Below are 21539 nucleotides of genomic sequence, written 5' to 3'. Positions count from 1 at the left end.
CAGTCAGTAGAAGAACGTGGACATTCTGGTCTTCCAGTTTGTGATTCCTCAGTTGAAACATTAAACTTTTCTTTCCAAGACAAAAAACATCTACCCAACAGATTCACAGCAGATCTCAGATGAGGAAGTAAAGTGAGAAGCTGGACTCATCACCTCTGACATCAGGTCTTCATGTTCTCAGGAGAGAAGAGGGACGTTTCCACAGTTTGTTTGGAGACAGACCTGGAGACAGACCTGGAGACAGACCTGGAACCTGGTGCTGGAACAGGCCTCTCCAGAGGGAGGCGCCATCTTTACTCTCCATGTTTAAACAAAGGAAGGACACAGGCTGCATCTCCTTTCCTAACCACTATGCCTCCTTCCCCCCCGATGGAATACACAAGGTCAAGGAAACATCACAACTTTTCTAGTCTTGTTATTGTTAATCTAATTTCCTTCTTTGTCTCCTTTTAATTGTCTCAACAAAGAGGACTGGAATGTTGGAGGATAAAACCTTTATATAAGTGGAGACATTTCTTTTTTGTGTCCATTCCACAGTCAGAGGATTGAAATAACCTTTGTATTTGTATTTTTGATGATGAGTAGTTCATTATGTCTGTTGTTGTTTACAGATGTTCACTGGACAGATGTGACAGGAGAAATCAGACGATCATGTGAGGAGTCACATCTGGATCTTAAGAATAAAACAGCTGTTGTGTTTTTTTACATTTAGGTGGACAGTACAATAAAGACATGATGGAGATACTGTGAGATATCATTCAACATATAAAGTCTTCAAATGAACACATGAGTTCAGAGCACAGGTTTCCAACGTGTCTCCAGACGGTTTCAGGTCCGGTTCAGAGAAGGGAAGAAGATCCAGTCGCCAGCTGCAGCTGAGGAAGATGTTCCCTCTTTTCTCTTTATGTGACTATAGTAGTATTTCTTCGTTCATATATATTTCTATATTTATAATTGGCTATATTTTCCCACGGTATCATGGCTCGTTGGTCTAGGGGTATGATTCTCGCTTTGGGTGCGAGAGGTCCCGGGTTCAAATCCCGGACGAGCCCTTCCTTTTAAAGATTGAAATAGGGATTTATACTCATTTTGATTCACTAGAAATGAGCTCAAATTCAAAAGAAATGTATGATTTATAATTATTTATTAATTATAGGTAAATGTAGGGCACATAGAGCAAGTCAAGACCATAGACTGTATATATAAGGTCAAGACACAAGTAGAAACAAGACAGAAAACATGGAGGACATCAGTTCAATATCCTCGGACAGTTAAACATCAGTGCAGTTTACCAACATTATAAAGTAAGAGTAGTTTCTGTAAACTGCAAAAGAATGCAGTGAACAATGGCATCGGGATGCGCAGTAAGCAAGGCAGAGTATATTAAATATGTGTGTGTGTATATGACGCATTCCAATCAGAGGTGAGATGAGTTGGGATCATCCTCGTCATCCACGTATTCCTGCCAAAGGGAGCCAGAGGTCACATTAGAATTAATTTCACTGTGAGATGAGAAAAGTAATGGAATCATCTGCAGGAGATTATCTCATCATAATAGCACATTTACACTTGGATCTTATTTTCTTTGTTGTCCTCCTGAATCAAGAGTTATGATTCTCACTTTGGGTGAGAGAAGTTCCAGGTTCATCTGGAATGATTGAGGGCTATTTAAAAAAAAGGATATGTCAGAATTACATGTATATTACTCTGTATGGATACAGTATATATACATACCGTCTGTGTTTATAATACAGGAGTGAAGCCATCCACTGCCGACAAATATTTACATTCCTCTCAGTTTTGAGTGGCTCATTGTTTCCTCTCTGATATGTGGTGCACAATTAAACAAATTAAGAAATAACAAGTAGCATAAACTGTGAGGAACCTGGATTGAAATCCTTCATGATTCTAATCCCAAAACAGAGATTAAAAAGAATAACTACAGCAGAATTGACTGTGAGATCATGAGAAATGTCTCGTGTTCACTGTCTTTCTTATCGGTTCAGTCCTGGAATCACCTGCAGTGGATTTCCTGATCAGATCTAAACATTTCACATGGATCTTATAACAGAGAATCAGGATAAATGACGTGTTTTGGATGTTTTCAATCGTCATTTTCTTTGATTTCATGGCTCGTTGGTCTAGGGGTATGATTCTCGCTTAGGGTGCGAGAGGTCCCGGGTTCAAATCCCGGACGAGCCCTCGTCTTGGATCCATCAGGAAAAATACATCATATACAACTATATGTAACTATGAGCTGTGTTCATGAACTCTGAATATTAATACCTTCTACATCAATCTGCACCTTATACACTGCTCTTAGATATGATACATTATGATTTACATTAGTTATCAAAAGGAGCGAATAAAGAAAGTTCACTGTTTGGAGATTATGTAGTTTTGTTCTTCCATCATATGGATTGAGTCAGCATACAAACCATCATTCAGTGTTTGTCTCATCTCTCATTGGACGACTTTAATCAAATCATTTGTACATTTATACATTATAACTGTATTTATTCCTTATTATTCTCTTTTTTTCTATCCATACTTCTGGGAATAAAATAGCTGCAATTGAATAAAGTAAATTATATACCTTAGAATTAGAACCCCCCCCCAATAATAAATACCGTGTGTATTTTGTGCAGGACCCCCTGTTGACCGGCTGGGGGCGACACCTCCACTTGGTGGCGACCCGAGTCTCCGACGTGTGGACGTCACCAGTGATGACGTCATAACCACACGCTCCACGCTGTCTCTCTCTCTCTCTCTCTCTCTCTCTCTCTTTCTCTGCTCTCTCTCTCTCTCTCTCTCTCTCTCTCTCTCTCTCTCTCTCTCTCTCTCTCTCTCTCTCTCTCTCTCTCTCTCTCTCTGTCTCTCTCTCTCTCTCTCTGTCTCTCTCTGTCTCTCTCTCTCTCTGTCTCTCTCTCTCTCTCTCTCTCTGTCTCTGTCTCTGTCTCTCTCTCTCTCTCTCCTCTCTCTCTCTCTGTCTCTCTCTCTCTCTCTCTCTCTCTCTCTCTGTCTCTCTCTCTCTCTCTCTGTCTCTCTCTCTCTCTCTCTCTGTCTCTGTCTCTGTCTCTCTCTCTCTCTCTCTCTCTCTCCTCTCTCTCTCTCTCTCTGTCTCTCTCTGTCTCTCTCTCTCTCTCTCTCTCTCTCTCTCTCTCTCTCTCTGTCTCTGTCTCTCTCTCTCTCTCTCTCTCTCTCTCTCTCTCTCCCTGTGTGTGCGTGTGAGTGACTCTGAATGGAAGAACGCACCCCCTCTCTCTCTCTCTCTCTCTCTCTCTCTCTCTCCCTGTGTGTGCGTGTGAGTGACCCCCCTCTCTCTCTCTCTCTCTCTCCTCCGCTTCTCTCCTGAATGACGGAAGACGCCGGAGACTTCCTGCCGCCGTCCACGTCTCACATCCCCGCTGCGCCGGAGCCTGAGAGCCGGTGTTTGTCGAGAGAGGTCTGCGGCGAGAGACGCGTCTGTTCCCCGCAGCGGCAGCGGCAGCATCACCGGGTGAGCTAACGGCTAATATACAGGTAGATGTGCCTCTGTGCTAACTAGCCGCTAGCACCGCGATATGATAAATGATGATAATAATAATTTACACATTCACGGACCCCCGCTGCGCTTTAGCTTTATTTTTAATTATAAAGGGATCAAGCTACCGCAGCTAACCCGGAGCAGCTAGCTCAATGAGACTTCATCATATCTGGGTTTAACCATGTGTGCAGCCCACACATTACACAGACTGAGCCACGTTACACCGACATAAACAGCAGAATAATCATATTAATATCCATAAAGCACATTTTAAATGCACCTGGAAGCTCCACTGTCCTCCTGGGATCTGTGCAGTGTTAGCTTATTAGCAGCTAGGTCAACAAGACTTCATTATAAGACTGGTACGTTTAATTTAACCATTGTTTTATTAGTGTTAACGGAAGTCTGGGTTTGAACACGTGTCTTCAGTCACCACACAATGAAACTGAGCCACGTGAGACAAACAGCAGAATAATAATAATAAGAGTTATAATAATAATAATAATAGGAGTTATAATAATAATAATAAGAGTTATAATAATAATAAGAGTTATAATAATAAGAGTTATAATAATATTGATAAATTACCTTTGAATGCACCTGGAAGCTTCACTCTCCTCCTGGGATTCGTCACATGATTTGTACATTTGATTTTATTAGTGTTGAATAGAGTCTGGGTTTAAACATGAGCATCCAGGCATCACACAGGAAAACGTGATTCATGTAAGACTGACACAGGTAGTGTAATAATAATAATAATAAAGATACGTTACCTTTTAAATACATCTAAAAGCCTTACTCTCCCCCTGATCACTCCAAACCCTAAACGCAGACCCTAACCCTAAAAGCCATGGAAATCCATTAAACAAACATTACTCCCAACTTCTCCCGTGTGGCCTGTTCAAATAACACATTTGTCCTTTAAACACAATCTTTTGCTGAGTAACTAAAACTGCAGTTGTGAGAATTATGTAACTGACCTTTTACTTCCTAAAATATTGATGAGCTCCTGTGTTTTTACTTTGGAACGTTTGGCTGTGTGACTTTCTTCCTGTGACCTCTGAGCTGGCCTCAGGTAAAAGTGAGGGCTTGAGCCGGGGAGACCAGGTCATGTCTGCAACCCTTTAATTTTCTGGTGAACGGTCCTCTATGGTACAGTCAGGATGACACCGACAATGTGTTCGGTGAACCGACACTGTGCCCACGGCTATCGCCCTCTCATCTAATGACAGTCTTGGCGGATGATATCAGCCTGAGGGCGAGAGGGAAGTCATAATTAGAGGCCTTGGGTAAAGGTTGATGAGCCGATGTGCAGCTTAACCTGCCCTTTGCTCCGGTTGTATATAAAGTGACCTGGGATGAGGCAGTTGAGTGTGCAGGCGTGAGAGGGAGAAGCGGAGTCTGCTCGGAGCAACAAGCTGTTTGTGTGTCTCTGTTCACCAAAGGTATTGTATGATTTTTTTTGTTTTGGAATCAGCAGAAGAAACTGACAGAGACATTTCAGACGATTTGTGGGAACTTACCTTGTGTAATAACAAAGTTTGGTAGGCGACCATCGACAGTGATTGTGTTTTCATGGTCAAGGAAGAGCCCATCAACAGTTTGGAGAGGATTTGATTAAGAGAGACGATCCAGGAACTTCTTTCACTTTCTTTAACATTTCGAGAGTTTTTAGACATTTGTGTGAGTTTCTGCAGGAATGATGCAGAGCTGAAGTAGACTGCTAATATCTATGAACAGGTGAAATTTGCTTTGGATCCAGATTTATCTGATAGTGGTGATTACGTGGCCAAACAGCCTTGAAGGAGGTATGTGCTCTCTAAGTGCCCTTCTAATATCTTCGTATTTAAAGGTTGTGCGAGTTTGAAGTTGTTGCTTTGTTAGGTTAAATCAAACCTTGCTTATCTTTCTGGATTCTGGTATTGTTTGTTTCCCGTGTGGTGTCTACAGCCTGTTTGGTGAACAGTCGTATCGTGTTTAAAATGCCTCTCTGCCTGCTCTCCTACAACACTGGTGACCAATCCGATTTCTTTTTTCCGCTCCGTCAGCCACTGAAGTTGATGATGACGATGGAAATGTTTCACTCTGCTGTGTTGACTCCTGGGTGTAGGACCCGTGAGCGGTAACCAGTAGCTGCTCTTTCCTAGTGCTCATTAATATATGTGACTATGGTGATCACTGTGAATGTGTTTTGTGGCTTCATCTGGTTGGGCCAATTTATTTAAGAGATTCTCATCTGACAAGAATATCATGACGAGGACATAAAGACCAACCAGGACAAACTCCCTAAGAACGCAGAAAGATCTGAAAGGATGAGCGGAGGAGCCTTGGCTGCATGCCTTTGGGATTTGAGTCCACTAGACTGTGACTAAACTTTTTCCCGTGCTTCCCTTCCCTCCTTTCTCCTCTGCTGCCAGCTCCTTTGTGAACCTCATATTTAACGTTGGGGCAGAGGCCTTCACCGTTGTGTTACTAACGTCTCTGCTGCAGACTGCCTGTCTCTTCCCACCACTCTTTATCTCCCCTGCCACAAATAGGCCTTGGACCCTTCTTCTCCTGCTTCAAAAAAGCAGACGTGGTGACTCTGTGTCTGTTGACATCATTTTAACCTGACATGCTGACATTTTAAAGTAGATTCTGCTTTGTTTTCATTGAACTGCGTCCACACTGAGGCAAAGGTCTGCCAGTGGAGACGGCTCCTGCTCTCTCAGTTTACCCTGCAGAGCAGCACAATGACTAATTCAGGGGCACACGTGTATATTTAGTTACCATACCAGGTTATTATCACAGCCGAGGCAGCGTGTTGACAGGCGGCAGCTATTCTTATTCACATGTTGTTTTTACTACAGCCTCTGAGAGCATGATAATGGATATTTGAAGGCAACAAGTTAAAAAGATTAAATAAATAATATAATGGCTGATATTTGTTCTGAAAACTTTTTGTCATTGAAGAGCTGTAACAAGTTTAACCTCTTGAAGTTAGGGTTGTAAGTATGGCTGCAAACTAATGGTTATTTTCTGTACAGATCAATCTGCAGATTAGTGTTTTAAACATGTGAAACGTTCAGTATTTAGTTCATTTTGAATAATATCTGTGTGGCAGCGGGGACTGGAACTCATCAGTGTAAGTGAAGTCATCGATCATGACAATGTTACGTTCCAGCGCAGATATTTCCCTTGAATAATCTCACTATAAACTATAAAATGACACCATCTTTGAGAAGATATGTATTTGATTTGGAGGAGGCAGGCGTTTATGACCTGTACTGCATCAACACCAGTCTGCAGCCAGTCTTTTCTCGCTGTGGCTCGATTACTCCAGCTCAGTTACCGTCAGCACCACAGGCTCGTTCCACACGAGCATGTACACAACGGGCACTGCACTAATCTAAACAATTCAAGAAGGTGCTTGTTGTCTCAGGGCGTCTTATCGATACGCTGCTGCGTTTTGTTACGCCCGAATAAATCCTGACACGCCTCATGAAAAATAAATGTGGATGTGGAGCGAGATAATGTTTTACCTCTGGCAGCATGTTGGAGAGAATCAAGCAGAGATTATTGTTGTGTGTTAATCCACTTGTGAAACTCTCGACCAGGATACAACAACTACACTACCAGGAAAGAGCTTCTAGTGGGTTTGGTTGATATGAAATTACATTAATTATTAATTAGTTATTAAAGTGAGCTGTAAAGAAAATTTACTTGGCACAGTGTATTTTTCTATACTTATGTAATGTTCAATTGCATTTTAGATATATTATGCACAAGGGCAGTAATATTCAGAACACATTAATGGTTAATTGTTTTGATTAATCAATTAAACAAGCTCTTTTAAACCCTGAAAATAGTATTTATATTTAATAAAGCCCATTTTATTTGCTGTTTTTTTCACACCAACAGTTCAAAGCCCGTAGTAATTAATTTTGCAGTGATATAAAACAGAAAATCCTGCAAGAAGCAGCAGATGTTTATCATTATTGCCTGATAAAGTACTTAAATGATTGATGAATCATCAAAATAGTTGGCGTATCAATTATGGGACAATAGACTCAGCACAATTATCCACTTCTCTCCTCAGCCTGTGTTTCACTAACAATACCAGCCAGCAGGAAGGAGGTCAAGGGTTAAAACCCCTGCAACTTTTAGAAGGATTTCGAAAGAGAGAATGTGGAGAAAGAAATAAAAAACAAGCATAAAGAGGCTTATTAAGTTTTTTTTTTGTTTTGTTTGCTGTAGTGTTTCCCCTTTGTGGGCCTTGTAGACCCTGAAGGTCCCTGAACGTCCCTGAATGTCCCTGAATGTCCCTGAACGTCCCTGAACTGAGACACAGCTATCGACTGAAACTTGATCACTGTGCGTTTGCTGTTTTCTGTCCAGCAGCTGAATTGAATGTTTCCCTGTGCGATTCCCCTGCCAGTCAACTAAATGGCCTTCTCTTAATATAGACACGGGAATGAAGGAGGAGTGCTCATAAAGGAATGATGTGGATTTGGCGTCTCTGAGCAGGACGCTGTGGTCTGAATGTCACATTGAAACTTGAACAAGGCAAATCGATAGAGAGAAAGAAAACACAGTAAAATCTAATCTGGCAGCTGCCATGTCAGGTTTCTTTTCTCCTTCACTGCCTCCTTTCTTTCCTTCCATCCTTCCTTGTTTCTTTCTTTCTCACCGGTGGCTCGTAACCTTAGTTTTATCTGTGTCTCTCTCTCTCTCCTCCACAGTTCACTGCATTCCTGAGGAGCCCTCTGGTCTCCTCAGGCATTTCTTTCCCTCCGCTGGCTATTTCTCCCGACTCTGCTCCCAGGTATCCCGTGGGCATCGCTAGGCGAAGCTCAGAGCCTCGGGGCAGACACACCGCTGCTTTACACACATCTGTCATTAGTGGCTCCGTAGAAAAAGGTTCCTGCAGGCGGGCTCTTGAAATGAATGGTGTGTTTATTCACCTCAGCGTGGCGTGTTGCCCTGCTGGGTGGACTGAAATGAATCGGGGCTCTGTGAGCAGTGGACGTGAGCATTACAGTGCTCCGTATGAGACGTGTGCTCATGGATGCAGAAGAAGCTGACGCCTAAGATTCAAGGTCTTTATTGTCACCACAGTCCTCAGTCACAGTCCTTGGTGTGTTTGGTATGTGCACTCTGCAGTCAGTGGAAGTGTGTGAGACAGTCTGTGGTGTGTTTGGGCATGGGGGGGTGGCTCTGGGATAAAAACTGTTGGTGGAGGATCTTAGTGTTCTGAACCGTCTGGCAGCGGTTCAAACATGTAGTGTCCCGGGGCGGTTTGTGGTCCCGGCCTTCTTCTTCAGTCAGCCAGCGTAGATGATGTCCCGGGTCGGGAGCTCCATACCAGTGATGCACTGGGCCGCTGTCACCACTCGGTGCAGGTCTCTACGCTCGGCGGCTGTGCAGCTAGAATAACATACGGTGGCACAGTTCTCTATCGTGCTCAGGTAGAAACTGGCCCTACGTTTCTGTGGGAGCTGGATCTGCCTCCGATGTGTAAGACAGAGAAAACACTAAATCCCAATTCTACAGTTTGATGAGATCTCACTTTTGAAAAAAAAACAAGCAACTGATGTCCTGGATGCAAGTCTGGTTTGAGTTTACTGGAGTCATTGCATCAGTTTGTGAGTTGATTTATATTTGTCTCGCTGCCAGTGATTGTGTGTTGTCTGATGGGTGTGTGCTTTCCTTGTCTGTAATTGGCAGCAGTGTTTATTCCACTCTGTGCTTTAGGTCTATCAGTGGCAAGTGAGCAGTATTTGTTACATGCAGTGTTTATATAACAGTGCTTATCTCTGTCACAGGTTATAAAACTGTTGTATTCACACCTCCTTCTCCTCCTTTCCCAGATCAACGTCCTCCAGCCAGTGAAGGACTCTTCTGCTGCTGCTCATGTCGTTCCCTCATGGCCGTGTCATGACCACCGTCACCCGCCTCCAGTCACAGCTCGTGTTGGTCCTGACCCTGGCTGTGCTGCTCTGCCCCTTGGGCTTAGTGACGGTTCGGGGGGAAATCCAGACCCAGTCTCCTGCTCAGGTGCTCCAGGACCTGCTGAGCCGCTATGGCGACAACAGCACCATCACGGTGCCCCAGCTGCGCGCCCTGCTGGCCCTCCTCAGCAAGGAACAGGGTGAAGGTCACAGCGAGAGCAGCGGTGTGGCTGAGGCACCAACAAGCCCGCCTCCTAAAGCCAACAGGTCCAAGGTGAGAACAAAATGTCTTATCTTCAGTTGGCACTTTGGGTGGATGTGCTTCCCTGTTGTTGGTTCAACAGGTGCAAACTGAATCAGTGCCAATGCAGCAACAACATTTCACAACAGCATCTTTATAATATTTCAGCCAATGTGAGAAAAATTCACATTTGTAACTGTGCAGCAGAAAGGTTAATCCAGCTCAGTCCTGTCTGGAAGAAACCGGAGCTACTGGTTTCAGATAGTTGACATATTTAGCATTTCTCACATACTTAAGTTCCAACATGGTATTATCATTTATTAACATCATGAGATTTCCATTCACTTGAATTGAGACAGATGCTAAATCCAGGTCTGAACAGGGCCTCAGTGACGTGTGTGGTTGTCTCACTCACTTTCTGATCTGGTTCCCAATAGATTAACTAGAAGTACAAGGTGTTCTTTTGGTTTTCTGGAGGGCAAGAGTGCACATCTGCACATGTAGTCACTGGACACATGACTAGTTACTGTACTGAGGCGTCTCCTTTCTCAGAATCATTTGAGATCATTATCTGTAACGTATGACATCTCCCTGGTTAGTTTTTTTTTTTTCTGTAATCATGAGACGACAAGATGGTTTGTGTGTAATAATGTAAAAATATATATTTGTACTGTATCTCACTTTTACTTGGTTTGGAAACAAATGCTGCAGCGTTTCCTACAGAATTAATTCCAACTGTGGCTGAAACTATGATCTCTGACTGTGTGAAAGGTCAAAACTTACAGATAAATAATGCAGCACATTGTTGTACAATGCAGCAACAGAGCTAGACAACAAGTTAGAGATCTTTATCATCTCTTATGATACCTTTCTTATATTTGTTGTTGACCTGTGGACTTACATTTTCCAAAGATTTGAAAGCACCCTGACATTTCACTGAAACCATCCAGAGGTGTTTCAGTTGTTTAAAGTCAGAACTTCTGTGGGTTCACTGGTTTGTTTTCATTCCCAGTGCCTGCCTGCAGACACGTTGGCCATTTACAACATTAGTGAGCAGACCCAGCTGGATGGGCACCGTTTGACCAAGCTGTGCCCCACCATGCTGCAGCAGCTGGGTGCTGGATCCTGCAAGGTGCAAAAAGAGGAGATGCTGATCAGCGAACCCCCCCCCAGGCCCACAGGAGCTGAAGGTGAGCTCCGACTTGTCACTCTCAGATTCTCTGTTAATTGTACATATGAGCATGTATGTATACATTCTTTGTCGCTTCTTCTACGCGTGTGTCATTGCTTTTCCATCCAGAGGTTTTCTTTTATTAAAATGTTTGCATCTGTAAGAATCGTCAACACGCGCACTCACTCGCTGTAAATCCTGCGGCGGATCTCCTGGTGTGTTTCTCACATCCACTCGGCAGGAGAAAGTCCAGAGGCTCTCACTCTGACATTTGCATTCACACATACAGCTCATCTCTGTATCTCTGCACATTCAATATATAATTTATAGGCTAAAGTTTTATTTTTCTCCTGTTACAGTGAGTACGTGCTGTAACTCCATTACAAGTTTTCCGTGTGCTCTCTCTTGGATCAATGAGACCTTTCAAACTGATTTCAGAGCTCCAACTGTTTGTCTTGTTGCCTGGAGATAGTGATATTATCTTATCCCCCAAAGGAAATCACAGCCAAAATAAGCATTCACAAGGCTGAGCCAAGGCTCGGATTACAATTCTCAGTTTGGTTTAAAAACCAACACGTCCTTTTAATTTTCACAAGCCTTCTTCAGTCAACATGACCAGTGCGTGGCAGACTCCTCCAGGTAAACACGGTATCTCAGCTGCTCCTCTCCCAGTGGCGGCTGACTTCCTGTCCCCAGTCAGATGTCCCTGAGAGCCCTGAAAGCCGTTTTAGCATCTGCATCGAACCTGTAGTCTTGGAAACGGGCAGTTCACTGTAATCTGTTGTTTAACGAGCTTTGGAGTTAGTTTTGAACTGAAATTGGCTTTAAAGTATGAAGCTGGAATAAATAATCGTGTTGATGACGGACATGGAAGAGCCGGTGACCTGAAGTGATCTCAAGCTTCGAAGGCTGCTTCAGTTTCTAGAGAAAAATAACACTTTTTTTTTTTTAATGTAAGTGACGACTTTAGGCAACAATCTTCTTTTGTAAACTCGTGACTGTGTCGTTCTGCGGCCTTGTTACCACGGCCACAGATTTCACTTCGTCCTTTTAACCCAGTTTATCTTATCCTTGGCACTAGAGGAGGAGAGAGGCTTTACTGTCCCAGAGCTCCGGCTCTGTCTTTCTCTCTCTCCACTCACACATTTGTTTCCCCTCAGCTCGTCTGCAGGCGGCTTCTTTTGGCTTGAGGGCTGTTTTTTTCTCTGCCTGGGTTGGTGAGACCTGTCAGCTGCAGGGGAGAAATGTCCCTGAAAATGAATTTCTATTGAAGAGCTCACAACTTGTATATCTGGTTCTTTTTTAACCTGTCCCCCCCGTCACCTGCAACTTGTCATGATTTATGATTTATGATGATGATGATGAGGAGGAGGAGTCTTTCTCCCACGTCTTACTACTTGACCCTTTGACCCTAACAACTCTAAGTTGGTCTTTGACTTCTTTTCAGCAGACCTATTGCACATTATTATCTTTTTCCTGCAGACTCTCTGTTTTCCAGTTGTCATAAAAATGCTTTAGGTTTGAACCCTTCTGGAGAAAAGCATTCTAGATGCCTGTAATCTGTAGAACTTGTGTTCAGACAGTGTAATAATATATAATTGATTCACGTTGTTCACTTCTTGTGCCTTTGGTCACGTTATTAAATGTCTCCCGTCTTCTTTATCTTGTGACTGCTTTCACTGCAAAATTCTCTTAATCCTGTTTTTGGTTTCCTTTCTCAGCTTGAAGACATTGTCTGACACCACAGAACATTTCATTCATCTTCCATCACTTAACCTTATTTCTCCTGAACGTCTCAGGTGCTGCTTGGACAGAAATGACACTTAAACTTTATCTAATAACCACAATCCTTATTTTTTTTTTTCTACAGGTGTCGGGTTTGATCAAATATTGATATTCCCTTCTCCCATTGTGAGAGGCCAGAAGAGTTTGTTCTTCATAAAGAGTGAAATTTAGAGTAAGGTCAGAATAATGGACGTGATTTTTAAGGCAGCAATGATTCTGATTTGCTGACTCATCTCCTGAGGTTTATCTTTGGTCCTTTTTAAAAGGGCTCAGTTATACAAATCAGATTATATGTCAACTGCTAACATGTGGATTTCTTGCATTAAAGCGCAAGTAAAATATTGTTTTACACAATTTGATCATGCCGTGTTCGCAGCCGTATTCTCACACATCATGCACGATGTTTGTTTTAATGCTCCACCTTCCATCACTCCAACCCCCAGTGTGGGGCTTTTCTTTCCTGAGTGTGACGGTGATCAATGCCTTCGCCCTCACCGCAGTCCTCAGCGTGCCTCTGTTGAAGACACGCTTTATGAAACACGCCATCGTCTTTTTCATCGCTCTTGCCATCGGCACGCTGTTCTCCACTGCCATCCTGCAGCTCCTGCCAGAGGTTTGCCAGCTGCCCGCACACCTTTTATCCATTCATCCGATCACATCCCATAAACCGTTAGCTTCTAAAAGACACAAGCACAGCAGCTGAATACCTCTTTAGTTCACTGTAGTGTCACATGGTTGTTCATAAAACCCGTACACCTTTGGCCAAGCGCTCCTTTGCCTTTCCCGTTGTCGTATCTCCTTCCTTCCTGCCTTTGTTCTTTTCTCTGTGGTTGTCACAGGTGCTAATAAGCACCGGGGGAAAGCTCTTTTGGTTTCGCTCTACCTTCACTGTGTCACAGATCATCTGGCTGTGTGTGTGTGTGCATGTGTGTGCTCTTTCCAGGCATTGAGTTGTCGGCCTGCTTTGTCGAGTTTCTTAGAAAGACGGTGCAGTTCCCTCTCCCCGCCCTGCAGCTAGTAGAAACCGCTAAACAGCCTTGATAGCTGTTGTTTCTCTGACCGAGGGATTCATAAATCTTTTGTTCGCGACCGTCCTGGAGAAGTGGAGCGCGGCACCGTTATTACATCCATCAAATTGAAATGTGACCCCTCATTAGCAGCTCTCCTGCTACAGTTGGGCTATTTAAAGTTATTTTGCCCCCCCCTCCTGTGTCTTTTACCCGTAGCGAGTGTTCACCCGGAGGCAATGACAGGCGCACCTGAGTCGACCACGACAAAGGGTGTGTGTGTGTGCGTGTGTGTGTGTGTGTGTGCGTGCGTGCGTGTGTGTGCTTTCAACTGTAATTTCACCTTAATTGCATCCTGTTTCTTAACAAATGAAATGCATGGGACTCGAGCACTGAGACAATCCTCATCTTCACTTGCAAATGAAAGGTGGTGTCACTTCTGTTTTCAACGGATCGAGTGACCCTTTGTTTCCGGAGATCCTCACAGGTTTCTTTTAAAATCTCTTTTCTCAGGTTGATTTAATCCAACAATCTTTTCTTTTCAGGGGAATAACTAACTGGTGTTCTTTATTTCATTTGTTCCTCATCCTGGTATTTACTCATTTCTGAATTAATCGGCCATTTTTTTCTCTCTCACCTTCCCTCCTCTTCTTCCTGCTTCCTCTCTGTCGATCAGTGTGGGGTTATGGGATCCTGAGTGTGACACTCATCTCTCTGTGTTCGCTGCTGGGGGCCTGCGTGGTGCCCTTCATGAAGAAAACCTTTTACAAGCGACTGCTGCTCTACTTCATAGCCCTGGCCATTGGCACGCTCTACTCCAACGCCCTGTTTCAGCTCATCCCAGAGGTAGTGTCGATGCTGCTGTGACTCACTTTGCTGTAGCTCAGTGCAGGGGGGGGGGGCTATTCAGCTGATGATGATATTAGATTGTCATGTCCAGATTCGTATTTCACTATATACTGAGATATAAATATCTCCCCAAGTAGGATGAGTTGGCAACTACGACAATATTCTGACTTTTGACCTAATTCAGAAGATAAAAATAAGACATTATTAGTTGATAACATGTTCCCGTTAACATGCTACGGAGCAGAGTCTGATTATAACTCACTTTATTAGGTCCCCTGCGTCATTATGTCTGACATTATTCCCCCAGTTTTAAAATCCCAACCTTTAAAAAGTTAAATGTACGATGCTACCGATAAAATTTGGGGTGCGTTCTCTCAATTTTTTTATTTTTCCATCTTGTTTACACCGAGGTCATGTGTCATATGTTGATCTCCCAAAATGCTGTGAAAACTCTAATAGGAGGTTTTAAAACGCAACGGAAGTACCCTTAAATAATAAATAACATATTTAAGACCTGTTTTAATTTGAACTTTTAACATGCAGCTGAAATCCTGAATTTATAGAAAGTTTAATAAGTCACGTGCACATGAGCTCACGTGCACATTTACACAGATGAGTAAAAGATGAACACTCCCTTCAGAGCAGCATAACCCACAAATGCAAGCAGTTGCCCAACATGCCTTTTTAAATGCTGACTCGACAGTGTGCACACACCCTTCAGGTTTATAGCAGTGACACCAAACCTGTTGTGTAACTCGCAGCATCACTTTGATTAAGATGAATCATAAGAGAAAAATATTTGCACGCCCTGGAGGTGAAGTGGTTTTGATTTATGGTGCGTGTGTGACGATTACATCCATAACTCAACGTGTCTCTCAGATTAGAGGATGCTGGGAAATATCGCTTCAAGATCTTAAAATATTTGAAGATATTGCTCGTGAAACAATAGGCAAAAGTGAAACTATCCCCCCCCAAAAAACAGCAGAGATAAAGGGTTTTTGTTCCGTGACCCTGACAGTGAATTTAACTATGCAATGATTTGATTTACTCTCGTGCGCAGACAGCTGACAACACAGTCCACATCCTGTTACAGTTCAAAACAAGCAATTTACCGACCACTAAGTGTTTACACCTAAAACCTCTGCAATCATGATCCACACAGATGTTCTAAATAACACCTCACTTCAAAAATATGTGCAGTGAGTGATGTCAGGCAGCTAATATAAATGTTTATCACTAACTCTGTCTTCTGTCCTGCGTGTTAGGCGTTTGGTTTTGACCCCATGGTGGATTTCTACGTGTCCAAGTCGGCCGTCGTGTTTGGAGGATTTTACCTCTTCTTCTTCACGGAGAAGATTCTCAGAGTGCTGCTCAAACAGAAAAATGGGGTGAGTGCAGTGACGCATGAGGTTAAAACTTGTTATGTTCTTCTGAAAAGTGGTGGTTGGAAATATTACACGCTTCCAACAAGTCAACATGAATAGTTTCTGATGCACATGCTCGTCTGGATGGAGACAGTTCTGGTTTCATTAGAGTTTAAACAGTCTTCTTGTGGAAATAACCGTCAGTAGGTTACATACGAAGTGAACATCCTCCTGTTGTAGTCAGAAAGTTCTGCTTCCTGTTTTTTACACAATTAATAAATAATAAATAGATTTTAAAAGAAATGTACATTGATTTGTGAATATTGGAAATTACCTGCAACTTTAACTGGAATCCTCCTAAACATGATTTAACGTTAGTTTGTTTATTTGTTATATTTATTTCCCCTTTATTTATTTTTTATATCTAGCCAGTCTCGGATCCTCTTTTTCATATCGCTCAAGTTCATTAATCTTCAGTTGTGCTTTCTTTCACTGACTCACTTTCCGTCACACTTCAGAGAACTCTTCCAGTTTGACTTGTTTTTGACTCTTGGTCACATCCCTTAGTCTATTTGCCTTCATGCACTAGTTGTGTATCCGCCAGCTACTAAAACAGGTTTATTTATGTAACACACCCATGTGTTGGTCATTTCCACGAAGGTGCAGCAGTGTTTTAACTTTAATACGGGAAACTGTATTGATTTAACATAATGCTGTAGGAATTACCTGGGTCTTGCAGCGCATGCTGGCTTCATTCACAAAGAGCAGCAGTTAGTAATAGAAGTGGAGGATTGTGGGACATTTGCGCCACCTTGTGGTTCCTCTGGTTGTGTCCACATGGATCAGCCAGTTTAATAAACGTCCAACACAACCACCTGCTTGATCCAATTACTGACGCTCTTTGACCCACATTAGCTCTCAACTCACTACACCAGTCAGTCAACTCATTTTAGGACATTTAATCATTCTGCTTTATGATATTAACACTGCTGAATTTGTTGTACTCAAACTGACGCTTATTTCTGTTTGGTGAACTCCAACCTCACGCGTTCACAACCACACACGAAGCTCCGGAGCAGTGACTCTTCTGTTGTTGTAACATCCTGGTATCTGTTTTTCTCCCCGTCTGCCAGAACCACGGCCACAGTCACTACCCCAGTGCAGGTCGCTGCCCGTCACCTGACAAGGATTTGGAGGAGGGGGAGAAGGAGAAGCTGCAGCTGAACGGAGAAGCCAGCAGTCTGGCTGCGGGCAAATTGGACGCAGGGGAGGGCGAGCTCATGCTCAGCCCAGCTCAGACGCCGCAGGTAAGAATAGAGCTGACACGTGGACGAGGATCAATCAGGATTTCTGCAGCAGATTGAAGCAAAGTTGTTACTCAAACAATTTGACATGATAAAACACTTGAGGCACATAAAGCAACTGGCAAAACATCACTGGGGACAATTAAGTTAGATTAAGCTTAATCATTGTGTGATTATTAAAGACAAAATCGGGTCAATAGACGGATGATGTGTTTTCAGGACTCCCAGAGGCCAGAGAGCACCGGGAGATCCGGAGGTGGCGGCGGCTGCTATTGGCTGAAGGGGACGACCTATTCTGACATCGGCACATTGGCGTGGATGATCACGCTGAGTGACGGTCTGCACAACTTCATCGATGGCTTGGCTATCGGAGCGTCCTTCACTTCGTCCGTCTTCCAGGGCGTCAGCACGTCCGTGGCCATCCTGTGTGAGGAGTTCCCCCACGAGCTGGGTGAGTCAGGACAGGAACGTTTACTGCCTTTAATATTTACAAGAGTTTCAACTGATTTGATACAGCTTCTTCTCTTGTTGTTGTTCCACCTTTTGTTCTGTCACCAGGAGACTTTGTGATCCTGCTGAACGCCGGCATGAGCATACAACAGGCTCTGTTCTTCAACTTCCTGTCGGCCTGTTGCTGTTACCTGGGCATGGGCTTCGGCATCCTGGCCGGCAACAGCTTCTCACCCAACTGGATCTTCGCCCTGGCAGGAGGAATGTTCCTCTACATCGCTCTGGCAGACATGGTACGTGTTTCGGGAAAAGGGGATGATTTGCTTCTCTAGAGCCAGAACACACACAGCAGATTTCACAGGCTGTCTGGTGACTAGTAAATTAACTTCTTACGTGTTCAATCGGTGGGAGTTCCTCTTCGATGTGAAGCAACATAACGGTAAAGTTTTAACTCTCTCTCTCTGTCTTTCACTCTTCAGTTCCCAGAGATGAACGAGGTGAGTCGTGAGGAAGAGGACGCCGGCGGCAGCAGCTTCCTCCTCACCTTTGCCATCCAGAACGCCGGCCTGCTGACGGGCTTCTCCATCATGCTCCTCCTCACCACATACTCCGGACAGATACAGCTGGGCTAGCACCAGACCCCTCCGGACCGACACCAGCTCTGGCCCGTGCAACATGAACTGGGGACGTCTGCTGGTTTGTGCCGGTGGAAACTGGCTCGGAGAGGAGTGGGAAGCCGGACCTTCTTTTCCTCTTTATCTCCCTCTCTTCTTAAGCTATAAGGACTCTGGAGTTTGGGGAGTTTGTCTGTGCGGCAGGTACGCACACTCCTCTGTAGTACATATTCGAGAAGCTGTTCATACATGCAGTATATCCCAGGCAGTGGGGGGGGGAGGCTGCTGCTCCCTCTGGAACATCGACTTGTTCAGCCTACAAAGACGACTAAAGATGTGCTGAACGTGCAATACTCGCTCAGACTGCTCATCAGCCATTTTGGCTCCTGCTCTTGTTCTCTCGACCTTCACGGAGCCTCACACCAGAGTCTGTTGAGCCTCATTAGATGTTGAGTGTTTGCGTCACTGATCCTCTGTGGCTGTAACGTTCCCTCAGGAGGTGAGAAAAGCACAATCAGGTAACAGCAGCTGTGTTAGTGACATCTTTGTGTCTTTTTAGACTCCTCCCCCAGACTCCTCCCTTCCCCGTGTTTCACTCCGCACCAAAAACCAATTATTACGGAACTGAAACTGGAATTTGTATCAAGTGTTGACATCAGACAGACTTCCAGCTGGACCTTGTCGTTTGTGCGTTGATGTTATATTTTCTTACGTGTGAAAAATGTGAAAAAAAAGCGATCAGTCTTTTGAAGAATACAGGCAGAGCGCTGAGAAACGATGAAGGGCTACTCGGTGACGTCTGGAGGGGCACTCTTCATCCTCCCGACTCGTCTACATCCTCGACAGGCAGATCAAAACTCCTCCTGAAGCCTCGGCCGTCTCCTGTAAAGTCCAGAGTCTGATTCTAGTGCAGAGCAGACACAACGACCCACTGTCCTCAGCAGCACTTCTCCATAGTTAACCATCTGTGCCCTTCATTCATATCACGTTGAACAGTTGCAGCTTTCTGCCATTCCTTGTGTTTTTGAGATCTGCTCTTTCCACATCTCATAGACAGTTTTTCCCAAAGTATTTTACCGTGCAGTCATAGTTTTAACATGATACTGTAACTGAATCATATACGTATAGGCACACTTTGCCTACTGGTCAGGTCTGTGCGCTTATCTTTATTAATCATCCATAACAATAACATAAAAATGAGATTATATACTTTTATTTAGTTACTGTACTTAACACTGCGTGGCCACAAGTATGGAGACAAACATGTTTTAACCTTTGAAGAAGCAATGAGATCAGTTGAAAACACTCATTCCTGCTCTGACATTATTCAGCCTCTCGGGGCAAAATAAGCTGAAATCGATTTGTTTATTAATCGTTTCATTTTAAATTTATATTTTTATATCATCAAATAACTAATTAAAACCAAACTTGAACAAACATCAGTGAGATAAAAACGACCTAAACCATCTTTCACCACTTTCAGGTCTTTTAAAAAGATGATTTTCTCAGATTTTAAATTGGAAGAACTCGTCACTAATCCTCTTGTGGCTGAACGGGAGCAAAGACCCGCAGCCGATAGAACGGAGGTGGATGTACGAATACGATGTTTAGGTGTCCACATACTTTTGGCCATGTAGTGTAATTTAAACCGGAGGGGATCCAGTGAATGTCGGAGCTGAAACGTCTGATTCCTTCTCTGCAGCATTCAGGGGACGTGTAGCTGGTGTTTGTCATGTTTGTTTAAATGTGACTGGTTCTACTTCAACTAACTCTGACATTAGTTTTGTTAAATATACACATGAAGCAGCTGTTTAAACCGCAGCAGCATCACGGTGTGTGTTAGAGTGTACACTACAAATTTAGTGGATCTCTGTTTGAGTTTCATTTGCTGATATCTTACAGATTCTTCACTGTACAATATTCAAAATTCAAGCAGTCACCAGAAGCTACAATGTGAGTAACGATTAGAGTTGTAGAATATTATTTATTAGAAACCGAGAAGAAGTGATTGGATGTTATGTTTGTATAGTCGCACTAACAAATTAAAAGAGATTTCCGTTATTTCCGGTTGGAAAAGTCAAGCCATTAAAACAACTGGTACCATGTGGTACAGTATTACTGCTGTGTAATAACTAATGTACGGGAGGTTATTTATTATCGCTTGAGCCATAAAATATTTATTTTATGCTTTACAGCCGAGATGAAAAAGTCATTTTAGGTTTACACCACCAGCCGGGAGTGTTGGTCATTTCTTTTGTTGTGATATTTTTAACTGAAGTCAAGAGTCGCTGCCTCACACAAACCTCAGTGTTCAGTTCACACACTGAACAACAAACCACACAACAAACAACCAGGAGCAACCAAACAACAAAAGTGTTTCTGCTGTCAAACAACCAACAAGCTAACGTTTATCTTTATGAAGATTTTAACCGTTATAAAACAATTTATAAATCCTCTTTCATACTTGTAATCTTCTTTAAAAAAAGATGCTGTACCTAATGTAATTCATGTGAATCCTCATCAGCCTTCTGTGTGTCATGGGAGCCCCTTTTTTTATAAACATCATTTTACAAGAAAACGTTGTCAAGTGTCTTCATTGAATGTTTAATGTTAAACTGAGATGTGATTAGATTTTCATTTAGGTACAAACAAGGTATTTATCATTAGGTGCAATATTCATTATTTATACTAATACTGACATTTTAGATTTTAGAAGAAAAGTTCGATTTAAAAGGAGACATTTCTCTGATGTGCACATTAATATTTTCTCTTATGTCATATGAAGTATAATAATACTAACAGATGTCAACAAATTTAAATAACATAACTATTACCAGACTGGTGGAAAGCAAGTACATTTAGTCAAGTACAACTCTGGAATCTTTGTACTTTACTTAAGTGTTTCCTTTTACTGTAACTTAGGCTCAAACTGTACTTTTTACTTCATTTACCTGAAAACTCCAGTTTGCAGATTAATGGTTTAAATTGTAGATGCACTCGAACCCTCTCCACCTTCATCCTCATACAAAGTGGGATTCAGAGTGTGTCTTCAAATCCAGATAAAATAAAATAACCCTTTACTTGCCGCACTACGGGGAAATTTGATTTGCTTAAGTAAAGTAAAAACATTTTTAAATACATTTTACTGTTTAAACATATTTCCAAGCATCTGTCATTCTGTTGTAAAGCACATGGAGCTGTTTTTAGTCTATTAAATGTGTGATAAAGTTATTATGGTTATTATTATTACACAATCAGAAACAGTAATGAATAAGTTATCATGTAAAGATACAATATA

The 21539-nt window shown here is 42.9% G+C and overlaps 1 protein-coding gene and 2 non-coding genes across 5 annotated transcripts; all 3 read left to right on the top strand.

Annotated features, from left to right (window-relative positions):
* Positions 1–980: 980 nt before the first annotated feature.
* trnap-ugg lies at positions 981–1052 on the top strand. The gene has a single exon. It is a non-coding gene; the product is annotated as a tRNA-Pro (tRNA).
* Positions 1053–2130: 1078 nt separating this feature from the next.
* On the top strand, positions 2131–2202 carry trnap-agg. Its single transcript has one exon. It is a non-coding gene; the product is annotated as a tRNA-Pro (tRNA).
* A 1119-nt stretch (positions 2203–3321) lies between these two features.
* On the top strand, positions 3322–20819 carry slc39a14 (solute carrier family 39 member 14). 3 transcript variants are annotated; one of them, XM_035166290.2, is made up of 9 exons: positions 3322–3499; positions 9376–9730; positions 10710–10887; positions 14337–14506; positions 15775–15897; positions 17007–17180; positions 17397–17628; positions 17736–17920; positions 18107–20819. In XM_035166290.2, the coding sequence occupies exons 2-9, from the start codon at positions 9419–9421 to the stop codon at positions 18257–18259; spliced, it is 1527 nt and encodes a 508-aa protein (XP_035022181.2). In that variant the 5' UTR covers positions 3322–3499; positions 9376–9418; the 3' UTR covers positions 18260–20819. The 3 variants fall into 3 exon arrangements, with proteins under 3 accessions (XP_035022181.2, XP_035022183.2, XP_035022182.2); XM_035166292.2 differs by lacking the exon at positions 14337–14506 and adding an exon at positions 13097–13266; XM_035166291.2 differs by having other exon boundaries at positions 3322–3522.
* Positions 20820–21539: the final 720 nt, after the last annotated feature.

The sequence above is a fragment of the Hippoglossus stenolepis genome, chromosome 9, assembly GCF_022539355.2.
Source record: "Hippoglossus stenolepis isolate QCI-W04-F060 chromosome 9, HSTE1.2, whole genome shotgun sequence".
Lineage (NCBI taxonomy): Eukaryota > Metazoa > Chordata > Actinopteri > Pleuronectiformes > Pleuronectidae > Hippoglossus > Hippoglossus stenolepis.
This window is presented reverse-complemented; position numbering and strand designations above follow the sequence as displayed.